At 43.2% G+C, this 20998-nt stretch overlaps 1 protein-coding gene across 1 annotated transcript in view; it reads right to left on the reverse strand.

Moving 5' to 3' along the window:
* Positions 1 to 20998, reverse strand: part of COLEC12 (collectin subfamily member 12) — a 94727-nt gene that overhangs the window by 63374 nt on the left and 10355 nt on the right. Inside the window, exon 2 of the mRNA XM_054285245.1 lies at positions 19824 to 19874. Coding sequence (XP_054141220.1) covers positions 19824 to 19874 — 51 coding nt within the window. The remainder of the gene's footprint in view (positions 1 to 19823; positions 19875 to 20998) is intronic.

The raw sequence follows: 20998 nt of genomic DNA on the forward strand, positions 1-20998 counted from the left end.
CGGCATGCACAGCCAAGGACTGCTTTGCTTCATTAGTGCTCAGCAGTGAGCACACACTGAACTCCACTATCCTTCCTTATGATTCAACCCCTTGAGAATCCTTGGGGATTCTCTAGCTCCTCTAAGTCATCCAAAATATTTTGGAGAGGAACACAACAGGTCAGCCAGACTCTTTCCACACTCGACCAGAAAAAGCAAAACACTCATCCTGTTTACATCACATGTTTTGGGAGCTGGGGTACACACCACCTCAGCCAGAACACTGCAGCTCATGGACAGTTTGCAGCCAATTCCTGGACCATTTTCTAATGTGGAGCCCTCAATGCTGAGAGAAAGTGAATGCAGTCAGCTTCCACCTGAAAACACCCAGCAGGGTGGGCTGCAATTCTCAAAAAGCCTTCTGAAAACAGTATGAAAAATTCTGCATCATACAGAAGCATGATCTGTCCAGTGGGCTGTCTTACACTCCTCCACATCACATTCAACCCAACTCGGACAAAAAACACCCCAAACTAGGCAGAGCTGATGGATTCAGTTGCCAGAATAATCCAACGGAAAACTTTCATCAGATTGAGTGGGCAGCCTGCCTTTCTCCACAGTGACAAGACAAAGATTTAATTGCTTATCATGGATTTCTGTCAGGAAAATCTCTTGCTCCTTCTCTTTGCTTATTTCTGCTGAAAAGAGTCTAATTAAATGAGACTTGGTAAATGTACTACAGTAATAAAAGATGGTCTGTGCCATCATTTCAGATGACAAACAGAATAAGTTAAATATCAGAAAACACTACAACTTCAAGGTTGTTTTTCATCACAAATACATTTTCAGCAGATTCCATCCTCCTTGTCCTTAGAGTGTTTCAGGAAGAAACAGTCCCCCTTTGTTCTGGACACGTCACACTCCTGTTTTGTCACAGCTGTGAGCACTGGTTCCACCCCTGGAATTTGTACAACCTGAACTGGTCTGTTTATATTTGCTTACAAGGAACTGAGTTAACTCTCACAAATGCTGATGTGGAAGCACAGTGGTACCACAGAAGCCTCAAACCTGCCCAACTCCTGCCAGAGACATGTTGAATTAGCTGCAATACCTTCCGTGATGCTGCTGCAGCAAGGAGTCTGTCAACAAGTCCTTTTCCAGCACAGAACACTCCAGGCAAATACAGCCCTGATCTGTGTGGGACACTGAGCAGTTTTATAGCCACAACACATCACTCGGTGATAAACCTCTGCTGAACTGAGCAGAAGACTGGGAGTGCTACATCCCTCCCATCCTTCATCTCTGTGCCCTATTCTGCAAGTTTTAGAGAGGTTTTTATTCTCTAAAGCATAATCTGGATGCATCTAGAAATTGTAATTTGAGCTCTACTACATATTCTCTTGGTGATTTTTTAGACTGTGTTCATTAAACTCACATTGCATTCTGATACTCAAAGTGAAAAAAACCCCAAACAACTGGAAATCCCTTAGTAAAATGTTCCTGTGGTAGTTCCAGATTAAGAAGTTGAAATGAGATAAAGATGATTGACATATAAAGACGCTCCCTGCCCTGTACCAAAAGATCCAGAGGTGTTAAGATGAGATAACTTAAAAAAGGAAAAAACAGCATTTATGAATTGGAGAAGAGTTCAGCCTCATGTTTACTAGCTGGTTATAAACAGGGCTAGAAACCCTTGCCTGTTCTTAATAATTTTTGTGGAAGGCAATATAGATGAAAATATGCTTTTATATGACAGCTAACAGATGAACTAATTTATTTATTGCTCATAAAGACTTGAGGACTTAGTCATCCAGTGGGGAAGGTTCTCCTGGAATCACGGATGCTCCTAAAATGCTACTACTATCTATTATTTTTACTCTCTGGATCTCAAGTCTAGAACAGAGCAGATGTGTGAATTCCTGCTGTCACATCCTCCCCTTGGCCTGCAGGTTGTTACCCACTCTTTGCTCATCTCACCTGCTGAGACCACAAGATCTTGCACGATTCTTACTATGAATTTTTTTGTTGATGAATTTCAGATGCTATGAAATAAGCACCATGAGTAACAGCAGCAGCCCATCATTTAGACACTGGAAAGGGAGCAGTTGTTCACAGCAAGCACGAAACATTTTGGTCAGATCTCCTCAGATTTTCTGCAGATAATAAATACATAGTTTCTATAAATGGAGGAGTAGTCTGCAATATATTTTTGAGTAGGGCACTGCTGAAGAAACCACAGTGAAGAATCTGACACTTTTTTTGGAAATTAAACACAGCAGAAATTTTTACTAGATTAATGTGTCTCTGGAAGAAGGCAGTTCCATTTGAAAGATTTAATATTTACAAACACTTTCAGATTTTTCTTTAATGAAAGCTAAAATAAGCTGTGGTCAGTGTTTAGATTCGGGATAAAGCATAATGAACAAGCATCAAAACATTCTGCAAAAGTGAAAAATTGCACTACTCAATTGAAATGTGTTTATTTTGAGGTAGCAAAAAGGAAACACTGGACAGTATTCCTAAATAAACCACTGTGATACCCGATGCATTTCTCGCTTGGGAGTCCAGCCTCCTTGTGAAAACTAATTTATCTGATCTATTTTCCCCATAAAACAAAAGAACAAAATTTAAAATCACACAAGAATAAAGTAGAACAACTCAGTTGCTCAGGAATTCTGAAGCTGCTCTTCAGCTGAAGACCTCAAAATAAAGCTGGATAAGCTTTTCCAAGATGATCCTTTCTGCAACTGTCCCTTGTTGGGGGGGGAAGGTGGGTGGGAATCATATGGTGCCTTTATTCAGAGCAAGAAAACAAAAAAATGAAATGCCAGAACTTTTTTCTGGGACAAAAGAGTCAAAAGTTTTTGACAAGCTCTAATGTTAGAGCAATACATCAGCACTGCACTAATTCTGAACAGAGGTATTTCCGTATAAAAACAAACTTATATACTTGGAATTTAACACCAAATTCAGCCTCATGCAATGCAGCTGTATTTGCAGTATGCAATCCCACATGTGAAATCTAAATGAAAGAAGCATTTCATGTTTTGAAACTTCCATATCACAAATAGATGGGCCATGAATCATGGTGACAACAGACAGAAAAAATATATTTGCTGCCTAGTCTTTCAATAAACTCCTAATTCACTGCTAGACATGGTTACCAACCAGTCAGCCTCCCCTCCATGCCTGGTAAGAACTGATCATCCTGGAAGTTACACTGAAATATAAGGAAGAGAGGGAGGTGATTAGAGACAACCAGCATGCCTTCACCAAGGGCAAATCATGCCTGATAATCTGGTGGAATTCTATGATGGAATGCCTGCATTGGTGGTCCCTCATCATAGGGAAGGGATGCCATCCAGAGGGACCTTGACAAAGTCTAAGGAACAGACCCACGTCTGATTCTGTCTGCTCTCTCTAGAACATGTCATAAATACATGCATTTTGTTTACAGATAGTCTGAGAGCATAGAGACCCTCCAAAACAAGACCTGAGTTGCCTGATGGGTGTCTGATGAAGACATCAGCCTATATGCCTTCATTTGTGAAACCCTGATGACAAGAAGGTGAAAAATGCAAATCTCCTTGGAGAAACTGTGGTAAACTGAAAGAATTTACCAGCAGTTGCCTCTGAAAAGCTTATGCATTTACAAGCACAGTTTTCCCATTTGTTACAGCACTCTCTACCACAGTTCGCTGACCCCAAGTTACGCTCAAATGGCCCGATTGTAAAAAATGTGTGGTGTTTATGAGAAAAACTTGGTGAAGGATTCACCCTTTTAGTAGCATGCTATGAATAGAGGCTATTGAGGACCCAAATTGGTAGGCATGCACGAACATGGAGGTGTCTTCCCACAAGTATGGTGTGGCAAGGGCATCCACAGAGCAGTGGGCATGAGGATGAATGGGCATCCTGCTGTGTATGCAGCAGGATGAGCAGCTGACACCGAATCTTCTTTGCCCCATTCTCACCAACCATTTGCAGGTTGTGCTCTGGGGTTGTGAATTTGGACCAAAACAAACGGGAAGAAAAAAAAGCAATCCACATTTTGGGATGGGGGACAAGGGAGATAAAATTTCCCTAGACATCTTCTCTTTTCATTGGCAGGCACTGCACACTGCTCACAGGTTTGGTGTGTCAGACATGGTCCCAGCAGAGACTGCCCAGCCCAGAGGCTGCAGGTGAGGCAGCTGCTTCAGCCAGGGCTGTTACCACTACAAACATGCTGCTCTTTTGCAATCTATTTGGTACTTATCCTCGTCTCACCAAACACAGGAAATATTACCAAAAAAACCCTAACAAAATCATATTATTATTATTATATTTTCCAAACCCAGTGATATATTGTGACAAAGATTCTATTTGGCCAGTGCTGTCTTCATAGTTTCTTTAATTGCAGTATCACTAGAGGAAGGCACGTCACACTTCCTATATTCTTCTTACATAACAGAGGAAAACAAGCTCAGGCTCCAAATAACCCAAGAACCCCATGCCAGAGGGAAGAAACCAACAGAAAAATTAACATTCCACATGTTTCAAAAATGTAAACAACGCCATCACACAGACATGCAGAAAACTGGTGTTACTCAAACCAGGCACTGCCAATTCTCCATCTAATAAGTTGTTGAATCCCGAGACAATCAGAAACCACTCATGAGAGCTTAGTGAACAACAGCATTTGTTTCCCCTTCTAATTTCTCCTTATTAAAAGCTACAGGGAAAGCACTGGGCTAGAAAGACTACCTCAATTACTCTTAATTGCTGTCCATAATGATCAGTTCAGGCCATAGTGATGCTGCAGCAGCCAGCACAGGATACAAAGCAGGTGCTCTGTCTCCTCCTGGTCACTCCTTCTGCCTGGAGTGGAAATGCCATTGAGGGAATGGTATGAGCTCGTCCTCCACAGAGGCTGGTGATACCCATGACTGAATTTCGTGATAAAAGGAATGCTTGGCCTTCCTCTTTTGCTCTTTTGCTCAACTGTCTTTTTTTTTTTTTTTGTCTCTGTGTTTTAGGCAGTGTTCCAAGTAATCTCATGAATGAAACCCTACCTCTCAGAGCAAGAGGGCTGCTTCTGCTTGGATGGGAGGGTGAAGATGGCTGTGGCAGGCAGCTGATCTACAGAGCAGGGACATGTGTACGGCCCAGTGGGCCAGATACATAAAAACAGCAAGAAACCCTTTTCCAGAATCAAGATGAGGACAGAGGACTGCCTCAAGGGAGCTGAAGGAACATTGAAGCTTTTTTGAACAAAACAGAGGAAGTAAGATATTGCTTATTCCTGGTCCTTGCTATTTCTCCTTTGGCATAAATCTGCAGGACAGCTGGGGCATGACTCTGAGTTTTCAGTCTGCTTCTGACAAGGTTTTCTGCCTTAAAAGATAAGAAAATACCAGAAACATAGATACTGGGATAATATATATTCTATATATGGAGGAGGTGGATATGGCTTCAGAACATAAATTATGATAAAATCAAATTTAACTATTAGCTGTTTTATCACCCAGTCATCTAGGACCCCATTCAACATCTCTATGGTTCACTAAAAAATTAAGAATACAGCAATGAGAATGTTAGAATGTCCATCTCTAATCAACCTGTAGTAAAGACCAACTTACAAGTTTGGTAGAAGGAAACTAAGAGTCTTTTAATACTGTCAGTCAGTGAGGAGACCCAGTACTGAACAAAATGTTATTTTTATAAATCCCATACCAACCTGATGCAAAACTTCATGGCAGGACTAACTTTACTACTGCAAAACTTTAAAAACTTCACAGTGAGATGCAATAATTCTTTGATGTTAACAAACTTCCTTATGCTCCTCTGGCAAGTGTTAAAGAACTGCATGGTGCAAGCAACTACAGAGGAAACTAGTCTTGCTCACTGAGATCCTGGCTCTAATTCACTAAATACAATGAAAATAAATGATGGGTTTCATTGTGATTTAAAGCAATATACTTATTTAGGCCTTTCAGCTGCCTGCACAAGTATTGTTTAACTCTGTCTTTTAACAGTGGGATGACACAAATCTACCCAAATAATTTCACACTTCAACACTGTCAGGGACAACACTGCTTTAATCAGTGGAACTGTACTTATTTGCAACAAAATTGTCTGTGACCTAAGAATGTAACTCCTGAGAGATAGCCACAAAATTCTCCACTCTCCTCAGATTTCTAAAAGACATATAAAATTATTATAAGAAAATTATGTTACAGATAGCTTCCATGAATTTCAAAAAGAGCCTGAAGCAAGAAATCCCAGAAAAAATGCACAATATTTTGCTTACTGTACTACAAAATGAATAATCAGAATTTTAAGGCCTGGGAAATCAGCAGAGATAATCCCAAATCCTTGTAACAAACCATAATCTGAGGAGAATGACGGTCTGCTGTGAATATCTCATCTGCACCAGGTAACGCTGCAGACAAATTACAGATCATCCTCCCCCCAGCTCTGTCTTTCACCTAAGCTTTCCTCATGCTACTGTTCAAATATTTCTAATAAGCCACTTTGACTAAAGTGTCTAATTTACTGGAAATCTGCTGGCAACATCTTATGAGTTGGCTGAAAAACAAGCAAAGTAATCTGCAAAGCTTTAAAACCAGCACAGTTTTAAATGGGGATGTTTGCTGATTGCCTTTTCTCTCTCTCAGTAGTGGTCAGCTCTGGCAGTGAAATGCTTCGAAAAACATACAGCCCGTGCTAGAAAAAGATCAAAAACGGATCAGATGGCAGCTCCAGCTCATGCCAGTCGTGCAAGAAAGAGGAAAAAACAAAGTGAGAAGACGATTTTTCTTGCCATGCATCACTCTATGTTCCTCATCTGCACACAAGGGCTCCTGGGCACAGCACAGCATTTCTGCCAGGAGACCTGGACCCACAGCATGACTGGGATTGTGCTGTCCAGCACTGCCCCACCCCTGTCCCCAAAGGACTGATCAGCCTTTATCCTGGCAGCACCAGGACTTTCTTCCCAGCGCTCCTCCTCACTGGGCTGGCAGTCCTGGAGAAGGCAAGGAATCCTGGGTGCTGGTTTGACTTGACAGCAAACAGTGAAAGGGTTCAGGGTGAGGGCAGCTCACAGGCAGGCAGTGTTGCCCACGCAGGGCCTGGCTCTCTCTGGGATTGGGAGGTGAAACTCCCTGGATTTGTGAGCAGTGCCAGGTCATGGCACCATCTCCTTCCCTGCCCTCGCTATGCTACATCCCATTTTACCTGTTTGCACTTGCAAGATTACACACACTGTGCTGGGCTAAAAATGTGCAGATAGTGCTCTATTTTCTTCAAGAACATAAAGTCTTTTAAACATTTTGGAGGTCGACATCAAAGAAGAGTCCTGACCCAAGAGTCTTAAATGCCGTACCCATTTTCTGTGGGATTTTCCTAAAGGGCTGTGTTGGGACCCATATAAGAGCAGGGGGTTGGGTTCATAGCCCTGGATATCCCTTCTGGACAGGCACACAATGGCAGCTGACTGGGGACCACTGCCTACACCCTGCCTGCCTCCTCTGTGGTCTGTTTGATGCTTGGGGGTGAAGGTGGTGAGCACCCATTGATTTTGGGGCAGGATTAACCCGAAAACCTGCCAGGGATTTTGGAGGCTGGCTGTGCTGACGTGAGGGGAGCAGCAGCAGCCCATGCCCTGCTGACTTAGTTGGCCGGGCTCGCTCAGGCTGCTTGGTGGGCGAGATTGGGTTACATGGCAGAAATCATAACAAAGGCAGGAAACAGATCAGGACTCCCTGGGTTTAACTCCCTCTCTGGGGACTCTGCTGGTTTCCAGACTGCAGATTGTTTTAACCCTGTCCTGAAACCTGCCTGTGTGGCATGCTCTGCTCTGGTGAATGGGCACAGAAATATGAACCCTGCTGAGCAGTGGTCATATCAGAGTAACCAGACTGCAACAACAGAGTCCCTTGGCAGAGTTTTGGGATGACCCCCTCCCTGCTGATCCCTGCCAGCTCTGTGTGGCTTTGCCTCCCCACAGCCACAGAGCATCTCTGTCATCTTGAGCCTGCCTCTCCTGCTCTTGCTCTCAGCACTGCACTTCCAGCACAGGACAGGAGGAAAACCCCATCTGACTTCATGCAGCTTTAGTAATTCCAGTATCAAAATAGCTGTGCCATCAACTGCATAGTTTGGGTGGCTGAGTTGATGCAATGTGTCCTTTAGAAAAGGGATGTGTTTCATAAAGCCAGTCAACTCTGCAGGACTGTATTTTATTTTAAGAAGCTCAAAGGAAATTATACGAACACATTGCTGATTCTCTCAAGTACTGATCTGATTTCAAGTGATGTTTTTTTCACTTTGAGGCAGGATGCTTAAGAACAAGTCCTACCTGTGAATGTGAAGTGGTGAAGTGTTGCTCAGAGCAGAGGAACAGGAAATCAAGCTTTGCAATCTCCAAACTGAAGGTGTTTGAGGGAAAAGAAGACATTTCTCATGAGATCATAATGACCACAGCACTACCTTTGGTTCCCTCTTGGAACTCTGATGTTCTAGAAACAGCAGTCTTGAAAGGTGAAACATGGTCACCTGGAGGCTGTGAAACCTTTTGATATACAGATCTGATAGCAAAAGGACAGAGAAGTGATTACCAAAAAATTCCTTGCTGGGAATTTGCCTGAGAGAGGGTTGCAGGACTAGGGTGGTATCATGGCTTCCCTCCATCAGGACTACAAAGAGGGTAATAGTCCCATAACACATTGTCCTGCAAAGCTCCCAAAAGTGGTGGAATAAGGAAGAGTTTCTCAATTTAGTTTCCCCTGTATTAAAAGCTTATGAAAACTATTAAAAAAATAACCACATAGGGGTAGAGTAATACAAAAACCCAAACAAACCTCAAAACACTCCCACCCTGGAAATGTCTCCCATTCACAGCTTCACCAAGTATTTTCTTTTAACTCACCACAAGACTTCCCAGAAGAACAACTGAAAAGACATTAGCCATTATTTATTTTTCTTTTAAAAATATTGTTTTAGAAACCTCCCAGAAGGGAGAAAAATAAAGTAAATTATTATAGTGCCACATCAGCACAATTGCCAAGCTCAAAATGAAGAAGGCTACAGTGATCTAAGTATTCCTTTGACGTAAAATGCTTTTTAATTTCACAGTCAGCTGTTCTGCTTCCTTTTACAAAGACACTTCCACTTAATGTCTTCTAAGTCACCTTGAATACCCACATATACAAATTCTTGGTATCTCTTTTGCTCATTTGGTGGGTTTGTTTTGGTAATCTGGTTTCATGCATGGGAAAGTTCATTCTTTGCAGTAAATGAAAGGCTTTCATAAGGGGTCTTCTTTTCATGTGAGACATGATTAGAGGCCAATTGCTATTCAAACCAGCTGTAATAAAAAGGGCTTGTTGCGAAGAACACAGCTCTATTTCTTTTTATTAAAGCACAGAACTACTCACAGTAACCTTTTGCAAGACAACTGAGAATAAAAACAGCTTCACCATGTTGTATTTCACACAGCAGCTTGCCAAGAGCACGAGTTTCTCAGGAGTCAGAGCTGCAGCAGAGGAGCAGATGTGGCTATTGCTGCAGAGGTGGGCCCCTGCCAGAACCCTCCTGTCCTGTGGGTCAGCACACATGGTGGTCACAAAGGGGCAAAGGGGCTCAAACTCATGCTGAGTTTGGCCCAGAGTCAAGGCCTGCTGGAGCAAGAGGCAGCTGTGAAGTTTATGGGGTGCCAATCACCCTCTGACAAGGGCAGGCATTTCCTGCAGCTACCAAATTTCCCTCCTGCATCCCCTCCATGGGCTCAGTATTGAAATGAGCTTTCTACCTTCTGCTGGACCACTCCAGACCTAACTGATACGGGCAGGGGGAATAATGGACAGAGTTTCAGCTAAACATGGAAAGGACAGGAGCCACATATGCCTTGCTTCTATCACCTCTTAAAAAGCCAAAGCAGACCACGGCACTACAAACCAGCATCTCCACAGAGCCTGCAGTTTTCTGAAGCATGATGAACTTGAGCTGTGACCACCACACAAAGCACAGAGATCTTTCACAGATGTGGCTTCTCGTTTTGCTTTGGACCTTTGCAGAAAGGATGGTTCTGATCTGAGACCAGCAGAGATGGTCTCCGAGGGTTGAATGACAGGTCTCTGAAAAATGACCTTTACTTTGGTTCTCTTTGATGAGGCAAGAGAAAGACAATGAAGACATGTTTACTCTTCTTCTTCCGTCTGCAGTATTTCAGCTGATTCAGACCATTACACATATCAAACTCATTCCTTTGAGTCCCCCAATTTTAGCTACCCTTGATTAACTATTTAAACCCACATTAGTATTAAAACTGTCAATATTATGGAAAGTTTTTTTGGCTCCTGTGTAATGAGCAGAAGAACATGATGTTGGTTTATTTGCCTTCCCTTAAAACCGAGCTATGCTGCTGCTTTCTGCAAGGCACCTTGAGTAAAGAAATATTATAAAAATCAGAAATCTGCACATGGTTATTTTTATAAATTTGCTAAAGAGGTTGACATGTAGTATCATTAAACAAGAAGAAGCCTGTTTTTTTAAGGAGACAAGTTACTTTGTTTGAGGCAGCCAGAATACTCATGAATGGGGCCTTGGAATACAGTGAGCACAAGAGCCACACCTCAGATTTTTGGCTTTCCAGACCTAGGAAACAATGCTTGGAGCACGAATTTCCAGATGGAACCTACATGCAATCTAGTCCTACAGATCTGTTTCTTTAGTTGTGCTGTGAGGTAGTCCTACACACTGAGCCAAATCCAGTCTGGATGTATTCACACAAAGCACACAGGTTTAAATATAAACATCTGTGCATGCAAGAAGGGACAGGTGGTAACTTCTGAGGACAAGTGAGTTTAGCTGTGAACAGCTGCTGTGCTGAAACCTGGACAGTGTGTGTCTGGATTAATTGGCTTCAGACTGTGCAGTCTTAATTAAAGACAAGATCTCTCCCACTCCCAACTCAAGACTCACAGGTTAGATTTAAAATGAAATCACCAGTTTTGTGGGGAATTATACATCAGATTTCCACCTGAAGCAAATAACTTCTAGAAACAAATGAAGAAGGAAGAAAAATATCTTTTGGCTCTATGTATTATTATTTCTTGTAACCAGACTGTCCCCTATCATATGACAAAGCAGAAATTTATGTAAGGAATCTTTCAGGCAATGGTTGTCACTATATACACAGATGGTTTGAAATCATAACTTCACCCACTAACAAAACACAAAAGGGAAGGTTTTTTCTGCCATTGAACATGACCAAATGTAGGGTATATTGATCATAACAAGCCTGGTAAGTAAAATCTTCCAGGTCCATTCCTGGACTAATTAAAAATATAAAATTTGGTGGAATTCTCCATCTTCCCTGACCAAGACCTTGAAAAACAAGCTCACAGATACATGCTATGTAATGCAAATCAATAAGCATTTTCCAAATATTTAGAATTTCAGGTTTTGAAAAATATGCAGTGGAGCCCTGTTAAGCAGACCCTCATGCTCAGATATCCTTAAGGGAAAACAATTCTGCTCTGCCTCTTTGTGGCATTATGAAGGAGCTGCCAGAGAAGACATAAAGTCCTGCTATGCAAGGTGTGAATGTCTGCACACAACTTCAAATACAAAATCTCCTCACAAGCCTCAGCTGGGCTGAAGCAAAGTGGATCCCTTCTATCAAGAGTCACAAGCTGAATCACAAAAACACATTCACATCTTATTTATTTAAGGCATCAATCTCTCTCTCTGGCTGAGTGGGTGGATTTTCCAGATGCATTCCTGACTGAGCTGGAGTGTCTGCAGGACACAAACCTCTCCACACCTCCACTGCACAACTCCTGTCCGGGCACCGAGCAAGACTCCTTCCAACTCACGCCTCTCTTCCAACCTCTCTCCACTTTCCAGAGTCTCAGCCCACTCACTTAACCCAGGCTGCAACAGGAGAAACGGAAATTTTTTGGCTCTTGGCTGCTTCACCTAAGATTTACCCATAGAAGGCTAATTGAGACTGGGTAAAATTTTAATCCAAGCTTTATTTTGGCTAATATTCTGTAGTCCACAACAGTGGAATTTGGATTGGTTTTGACTTAGCAAAGCAGCATACTGTTTCCTTGTTAGTGTCTGTAACAGGACAAATAATCCTCAAACACTTACCCTGTTCTTCATTTGTGCTATCCCTTATACTGTTCTCTCTCACAGGCTTCTTTAGGCTTTTCCCAGCCTTTATACAAGACATATTACAGAGGTATGGAGTTGACAATATTATCTATGTCGTAGCTCAAAATTATCAGGATGGTGATGCCCTTGCTCAGCATGGAAATCTTTCATGCATCATTGGCCTCTCCTTGCTATTGCTAGTTTAAGGACAGGTATCTTCAAAGAGGTAGTTGCCACAGATCCCTAAAAGTAGATGACATAACTCCTACCCTAAATCCTATATTCAGATTTTATATGGAAGTCAATCTTCAGGCAGAAAATTTTCTCTCTGAAAATTATCAAGAAATTTGTCAAGTACAGCAATGTCACATAGCTGCATTCAGTGTTACCTTGCCAGGACACTGGCCAGGCTCGGGGCTGCTGAGTGTGATGGTAGAGGACAGCAGAGATATTTAGGTCTGGGTCTAGGTCCAGGTCCCACATTCAGGTCTGGGTGAAGCTGGTTATGTTTTCACACCCTCCCTGCAGTGGCTCCCACAGGAGCATGGAAAACCCAGCACCAACCACGCACAGAGCTACAGTACAAGTTGAAGAAATTTCTAAGAAATAAAAAAATCCAGGATATTAAAGTAAGCAGCACATGACAGGTATGTGATTAATTTGTGTGTGTTGTTAGGTTCACCCAAAAAAATAGCCTCAAGGGACCCCAGTGTCCCTGTGTCACTTTCAGATATAATCATTATGAAGAAGGTACAGAAAAGCCAAAGACCAACTGCAGACATGTGAGCACTTGAAAGCTAAAGTTCAGCTGGCTGTAGTAGCAGCTGGCTACAAATGCAGAATTGTATTTGGAATAAAGCTTTAGAGGAGCTCAAGAGTAATGCTGGTGCATTCTACAATCACACGGCAGTGCTGGGAGAGTCCACTATTGTCTCCTTCCATCTCGTGATGGCTTCATATCTGAAGTTTTCATTTCTGCCAGTTTTCCTGTGATACTCCTCTGCATGGAAACATAATGGTACCAAGCACTGAAAACACAGCGCAGAGTTTCCTTCCAAGACAGTAATTTCACAGGTAATTTTGCTACAAAGTTGAACAGCCCAAAATGCAGCCTAGGTGTTCTGGCAGCAAGCTGATGTTACCAAACATCATTATTTGTCCAGCTAGTTTACAGGGAAATAAAAACAAAATCCCCAGGTGTCGCTTACAGTGTAGCCAATGTTTTTCATTCCTCTCGTAAATACAACGTGCTGTTCAGCCCACACACCTATTTTACAGCTCTAATGAAAAAGACAGAGCAAAATTCACACATCATGGTGACCACACTGCCTTTCAATTCACCCCTGTAAAAGACAGAGATTGATCAAACAGGTATTGCTGCAAGCATGCGAATGCAATATATGAAGAAGCATGTCAAGAATTTTAATTGTACTAAATAGGAAAAACCCGTAACTAAGAGAAAATAGATTGCCTACATAACAACACACAGCTGGAATGACTTTAGTCCCCACAGCACTGCTAAGAGGCCTCTTTATGGGCTTGGATTAGAAGTGCCTTTAGCTAGGCACAGCAGGACAGATTGGATGGGGCAGCCCCAAACCCACAGACCTGAACATCTCGGCTCTTTCAGCTCCCAATTAAGTTAGCACAGGGCACATAGTCCCGATAACTTTTTGGATCTTGCTATTACTGCCTGACACTGATGGATTTCTCAGGGTCCACCAACTATTCTCTATCTTTATGAAGACAGGTGGTTTCAAATTTGTTGTTTTGATATCCCATCTATCACATGTGCCACGACACTGCAAAAGGCAGAAGGTACTGACAGAGGAGGGACACACACTGGTGGCACAGGGGCACCTTGACAGTTCCTGAGCACATTCCTCTGCAGTGGAAATACATGTCAGCATTCTTTATTTATTTATTGAGACTTCAATTCCCTGCCAACTGCTCCAGTACTGGGAGTATCTACTGGAAAAGAAAAGAAAAGAAAAGAAAGACAAAGAAACTGTATATAGGTGGTCCCTCCCTGTGCAGCCCCTGATGCTGGGATTGAAGCCCCAGCACAAACCAGGACCCCTGAGGGTGCTGGATTCTCTCATCTGCTCAGGGCTCACCCTAGGAGGGGGCAGGCTCGACCCCCTTCCACCTTACTGGCCATGGCAATTAAAAGGGTCATTTCAAATGAAATTTCTTGGCCTGAAATGAACAGCCACACGGGCACCACCATTCAGTGGGGATTTTATACCCCAGGACACACACAGGCAAAATCCTCATCTGTCAAATATGGCCAGATCAGTGAACTGGAAGCAACAGCGCCTGATTTTCCTCTGCCTTTGTGAGTGTGAGTGACCCTGTGACTTTTTATTAAGCCATATGATTACACACTGCAGGCACACAAGTGAAAGAATGCCCAGGGAGGTATGTGGTTGTGGCACCTGAAATCCCTCACTGGTCGTTTACAAACCATAAAGAAAAGTCGATAAGTTCCTAAAGCTTAGAATTTACTTTTTTTTTTCATAGGGGCTTAAGGTTTGTGTGCATATAGCAAACCACCAGGCTGATGCCAGACATTGTTTTGGTGCTTGTTATTAGAGATATGAACAATGGCCTGGATTTATTCAGAGACAAGGACTAAAATTATTCCATCTGTGCAGTGTTAATGAATAAATGCTGTTCTTGAACTATCACAAAATTCTGAGCCATGAATTTTGATCATGTTTGAGCAGTTATTTATAGGCACAAATTCCTCTGTATGTTTTAAAATCCTTTTCAGAAAAAGCTTTGTATCTTAAAGTTTTCAGTTTTGCTGTAACCCATTCGCAATTCTTTTGTCAGTTGTACACTCCTAAAACTCCATAGTTATATGTTATCAAAGGTGAAGAAAGAATATATAACTTCTTACCATACAAAATTCTATAAAAAGTGCACAGCAAGAAAACAGTTAAATGGATCTTGTTCAGCTGTTCCCAGGCCACTCATCAAGGGGGAAAAAAAGCCCTATTTTACAAATATGTTTTTAAACATATTTTTCCCCCTCACCTTTTTTTTTTAGTATGGCAGATTTCATTACTGCATGGCAGGATGATTCATCCATTCCTGGTCCACAAATTCCTAGACTTTATTCTTACACCTGGAATCATGCTTAGGAGCTAGATGGTTGTAACTGCATGGAAGAGGTATCCTAACTCAGTCATATCTTACATATCCTACAAAAGATATCTAAAGAAGCACCTGCCTTCCTTCAGGGGGCCCCCTGGTAATTTTTATCCCTCCTTCCCTGGCAGCTCTTGACCTAGGGGGTGTGGGGAAGGTTGGAGGATCAGTGGCTTGGTGTGCACTGGACTTCCCTGGGGACATGAGAGACTGTCCCCTCCTGACAGCTCAGCAGGGAAGAGGGGAGGGGATGGTGAGGAGTACCCTGACTCACCATCTAGAGCATGGAGGTGGCCAAGATGGGTGTTTCTGTGGAGAACAGCCTCACAGTCTGTAATTCTGGCTGTGTTTGTCAAGGGCAAAGGGTAATTATCTTGCACAAGCTGTTTAGTCTTCCACTTATCTATAGTGTTCTGGTCCTATCTTCTGATTCCATGGAAAGATTCTCTTCAGCAGCAGGGCTTTCAGCTCATTTATTTGAAGCCTGTTTTCTAAAACAGTACAAGTGTGCTTTGCAACAGGTCAAAGACCATCTTCTCTGCTTTCAGCAATCCCATATTGTACTGTAGCTTTGCACTATGCAATCAGTAACTTAACAGGAAATTTCTACTTCAAATATTCTATTTATTAAAGCAGAGATATTAAGTTCTTAAACATTACCATAAAGAAAAAAAAAAAAAAACCCACAATGAATTCTACATCTATTACCTCAGAATGCCATGAGTTAGGAAGATCAGATCTTCTACCTTGGAGTCGATTTGATCCCTCCAATTCCCTTGCCTAGGGAGATGCCCAGAGCCCAAATCTCAGAGGAAAGAGTCAAACCCTGCCAGAAAGAGGTCTCATCGTTCTGTCTACATTTAGAAACTAGTCTTAGCTCTCATGCTTGAGATTTAGCATCCCCAAAGTGTATCATATTGGAAAGGAAGTTTTGCCCTTTCCTCGTTCATTGTTTCCCAAAGTGAGTTGTGCATGAGGTGGTACAAACCAGTGACACTGATTGACCAAACAGTTAATATTGGTGGCAATCTGGTAGAGGAAAGCCAGTGGAGAGGCTTAGCTTCCATCTGGAGCAGATAACTTTAGGACAGCCTGAGAAATGGGATTGAAAATGAAGTAACTGGAATAAGAAACACACTTCCTCCCTTTTCAGTGCAGCAATCTGGAGGCATTGCAGCTGAGCAACTTCTGGCAGCATCCCTGCACATCTGTAGCATTCATTGAAAAGAAGTAAACAGCATCAGTGAGCTGGAAAGACTGTTTTTCTTACTGACCCCCTGCAGCAAATCTAGCCCAACCTCAAAGGAGAAAAAAATCTGATGTGTATTTTCCTAGGAGTTGTCTGCATCTGTATTCATTATTCTTTAATATGTTAGTGTGTTATGCTTAGTATGTTTGGCTTACTATGACCAGTTAATGTTCTATTGACTAAAAATACAGTAGCTTGACAAATTCTCACAAATTAACTTATTTGAGAAGGAAGGACAGAATGATTCAGAAAAAGGGGAAGTGGTGCAAGACAGTGCGTATTCCATCCTCTTCTCAAAAACTTCTTCCCCAAAATGAAATTTGCTGGAGAATGCCTCCCTCCTTCCCTCCTTCTGCTGATCTCTTCCTTCCTTGAACCAAACTACAGGCTCTGGGAACAAGGCAGCTAATAATAAACTCCTCAGCTGAACTCTAGGAAAGCAGCTTGGTCAAGGCTTTGCCTGCCAAATGCTGACCAACACATGTTTCCAGCTGCCAGCAGTGACTGACTGCTAGCCACGATTTTTAAAACAGTTACACTTTAGCCTTCTGCCCCTCAGAACACATTTTGCTCCAAACAAGACCTCCCAATTCCAAATAATGGAGTCAAAGGTACTTGACTCATGGTCCACCTACCATGTCTCATGTCCGTGGAGCATACAGGGAGTTCTCCAATCATAATATATTAACACAACTGCTCTTGCATCATGAATCCTGAAACAAAAACCCCACTGCTGGTTTTTATCCCTGCCCACACCAACAGGCTGTACAGGAACAGGGCTGGCATTTCTACAGGGCCAGCCAGCAGACAGACTTCTTTCAAAATTACCTTTTATCAAGGTTTGCATAATAAAACACAAATAAAACTTGGTTCTTGCCTTGGGATTCCCCCTTACTGCCTTCTTTTACCAGGAAGAACACGGGGCCAAGAGGAAACACCAGGACAGCAGGAGTAACATTTCCTACTGGTCAGGCAGGAGCTCAGCTGCATTTTGGCCCCAAGAGCAACCTCTGGTGCTTCACTTGAAATGTTGACCCAGCTGTCCACTGAGTTTGGAGCCTTTAAAAGTCGTGCAGGTCCCCTCTCTGTCTGGAGGAGCCCAGTGCCAGGAGAGGAAGCAGCCAGCACTGCTGAAGGTATGAGGCTCCCACTCTCTCCAGAGGCTGCTCAGAGGCTGCCTGGAAATGCAACAGAGACTGTAGAGGTGGGAACTCACTCAGTCAGGTTTTCTGAAGAAGGGGAAATAAACCCTTTAAGGCACACAAAAGCATGAGCACCTATATTCAAACAACATGGATGCTGGTGCAGGGGTGTGTGGAAACCAGGCCAGCCTAGCTCCTCCCTGAGATGCCTCATGGTGCTGGGAAAGATGAGGAGGTTATGGGAGGAAGTTTGGGCTCCAAAATAGTATGGACAAAGGTGTCTCCTTGGATTGGGACCCTACTGAATTACACAGCTCTCACCAGTGTCAATGCTATGGCTTCATGATCCCATCTCCCCTTTAGTCAAGGCTCTTCTGTACTGTAGATATTTGGGATACCTTCCTGACCACAGCAATGTTGCCTTCCCGAGGCGTAAGGCACTTAGGGTTGGTTTCTAAGGGTGGAACTACCCTGACTCCTCCTCTTGTGGTGAAATCTCCTCCTACCACTTCCAGGCTGTAAGTCCTCTCCTCCCTCCATGCTGCCCCACCAAGCACAACAGCACAAGCATTTCTGGAAATGGTCTGTATTTCTAAGGGGAGAAATAACTCACCTTGGTAGCATCACAATACCCAGGAGAAAGAAAGAAATGACAGCAAGTTAGTAGGCAAAAATCCCATCCTGTCACAACAGTGCACTTTTTGTTGGGACAGTAAGGATAATTAAGTGCCCACTCCTCCCTAAAATCTTGTTTACTGCAAAAGTGCTGATCAGGGGTAGCCAGGTAGAGGATAACACCAAAGGAACCTATATTTATAGCTGTTAATGAATAGCAATATTTTTTACTCATTTGGAGGTTACAGAAATGAACAGTTAGCATTTCTTCCTATTTCTCAAGATTTGTTTTGCTTTTTTGCTATTCCAGGGCTTAATGCAGAACAACAACAACAAATGGAAACAAACAAAAGGAAAACAACAAACAAGAAAGGAAAAAACCCTATGTGCAGCCTTATGGAGGACTTTCCAAGCCACAGATGCTGGCTCTGTGGTTGGCTGGTCTATCCAAAATAAAGCTCAGCAGCAGGGAGCAGTGGAGTAGTTCAGGGGGTAGAAAAGGTCATGTGAATGTGATCCCCACCTCCCAAACTCCACATCTCCTTACGCTGCCTCCTCCTGCTCCTTTTGGGATGGAAGGAATTTTTTACTTACTTTTCATTTTTATTTTCAGCCTGCCTTTTTTATCTATTTGCCAACTGGGGTCATTGAAAGTGACTCTTGCTGCAGCTACTTTCCCATGACAGAAAAAATGAGGTGAACTATTCTGATGGCTCATAGGTGAAAAGGCACCAGCAGCTTTGATGATGAGCCCCTTTGGCTGTGCCAAGACAGAGCTGGCACTGTGGAAGCTCAGAGGCCACCATGTCACCTTCCCCTTGCCACAGGGACAGGCATTCTCCTGCCCTGGGTGAAACTGTTGACTGCAGAGACTGTTTTCCCAACAGAAAGAGATCACAAGAGCCTTGAAAACAGGGGCCCAGAAGGCCGCTAACCCCTGTGCACAGATGTGTGGTACTACCCTCCTCACAGGAGAAGGCCATTTTGGGTGAACAAACATAAAAAAAAGAGGAAAGTGGAAAAAGGAAAGAAAGTGAGCAACCTCGTTTTAATAATTTTTGACATCAGAATGCACTCATACCATATACCTTTCCTTTGAGAGGAGTGCACAGCCTGTGTCGTGGCTCAGGTATCGGTACAACTGAGCCATGTCTACAGGAGATGCCATGAAGCCACTCTGGGGAAAACCTACAAACTCTGCTGCACATCAGTCTGGGGGCTGAAGCAATGCCCAGCTGGGCAGAGAACATGTAAGAGGCATGGCTCCTTTTCACAGCCAGCACATTCATTTCTCTTCAGGTGTGGGCTTCAATTCCCGAATGAAAGAACTGTTTCGGAAGCCTTATGCTGGCCAAGAAAATAAACCAAGTCTAAACATCACACCTTCCTCTGGGAGGACATTGGATGTGGATGATGGGACTGTACCTGTATGTTTCAATGCTGCCAACAGGAAAGTTTTTCATAGCAAGTGTTTGATTTACCCTGAGCACTATGCAAAAGCAAGCTGAAAGGCTGCTTTTGGTCAGGTCACTTACCAAACCTCTTGTAGCCGAAGGACTGCACCTCCTCCTCCTCTGCAAAGTCGTCTGGAGAAAGAAAGACACAGCAGCAGATTATTACTACTACCACTGGAAAAAGATGAGAAGAAGTTTTTACAGGTGCATGTTCAAATAATGTAAGTTTACTTGGTTTGTTAGGCACGCTACAGCTCTTCCCCTCTGCTGCTCCTATCCCACCTCTGTCTCCAAGTGCAGAAGGCAGTTCAGAGCCTTTCCCCCAATAAGAATCCCCAGCAGAACTCTGGATTACAAACTGTGCAGATTTATCACCTGGCAGCCTGAGGCCTGCTTGGCCAGCTAAGAGCAGACCAGAGCAGATATGAGCTCCATCACAATGACAGCCACAATTGTCATCAGTGTGCCACCTGATCAAGCTTGCCTGGGATACAGGAGTCTGAGGGGATGGTTGTCCGTCCATCCATCCATCCATCCATCCATCCATCCATCCATCCATCCATTACCTCCCATGCACACTAGCTTGGCCTGAAAATGATCCCATAAAACATGGGAAACAGAACTGGGAAACTCAGGTGAGATGGTGAAGACTGTGAAAGGTCTAGAGGGGAATGGCTGAGGGCACTTGGTTTGTTCAGCCTGGAGAAGAGGAGACTGCAGGGACACCTCATGACAGTCTACACTTCCTCGTGAGGGGAAGTGGAGGGGCAAACCCTGATGATGGGACCTGAGGGAAGGGAAGTTGTGGGGAGGTCTAGGTTGGCTGTTAGGAGAATATCAGGCTCCCCAGAGAAGAGGTCACAGCACCAGCCTGCCTGAGTTCTAGAAGTGTTAGGACGATGCGTTCACACACACAGTGTGATTCTTGGGGCTGGCCTGTGCAGGGACAGGAGTTTGATGATCCTTGAGGGTCCCTTCCAACTCAGGATATTCTATCATTTGATGATTCCATCATGCCCTTTGTTCTCATCTTTACAGTAAGCAAGCAGTAATATGCTAATAATCACAAGGTTATTTTGTCGGAAGCTGAATTTCTCTCCATTTCCTTCCGTCAGCAAAGGAAAAGGCTGGCATCAGCAAAAAAGAAATACACTCATGACTCTTTATTAAAAAAAGAATATGTTTGTGTTCGTGTGTTCAGCCTCCTTCCACCAAGACAACCTCTCATCCTGCTGAGCCAGGAAAGGCAAAAGCTC

Source organism: Melozone crissalis, unplaced genomic scaffold (assembly GCF_028551555.1).
Source record: "Melozone crissalis strain CALT ecotype California unplaced genomic scaffold, PUWL_Pcris_2 ptg000042l_1, whole genome shotgun sequence".
Lineage (NCBI taxonomy): Eukaryota > Metazoa > Chordata > Aves > Passeriformes > Passerellidae > Melozone > Melozone crissalis.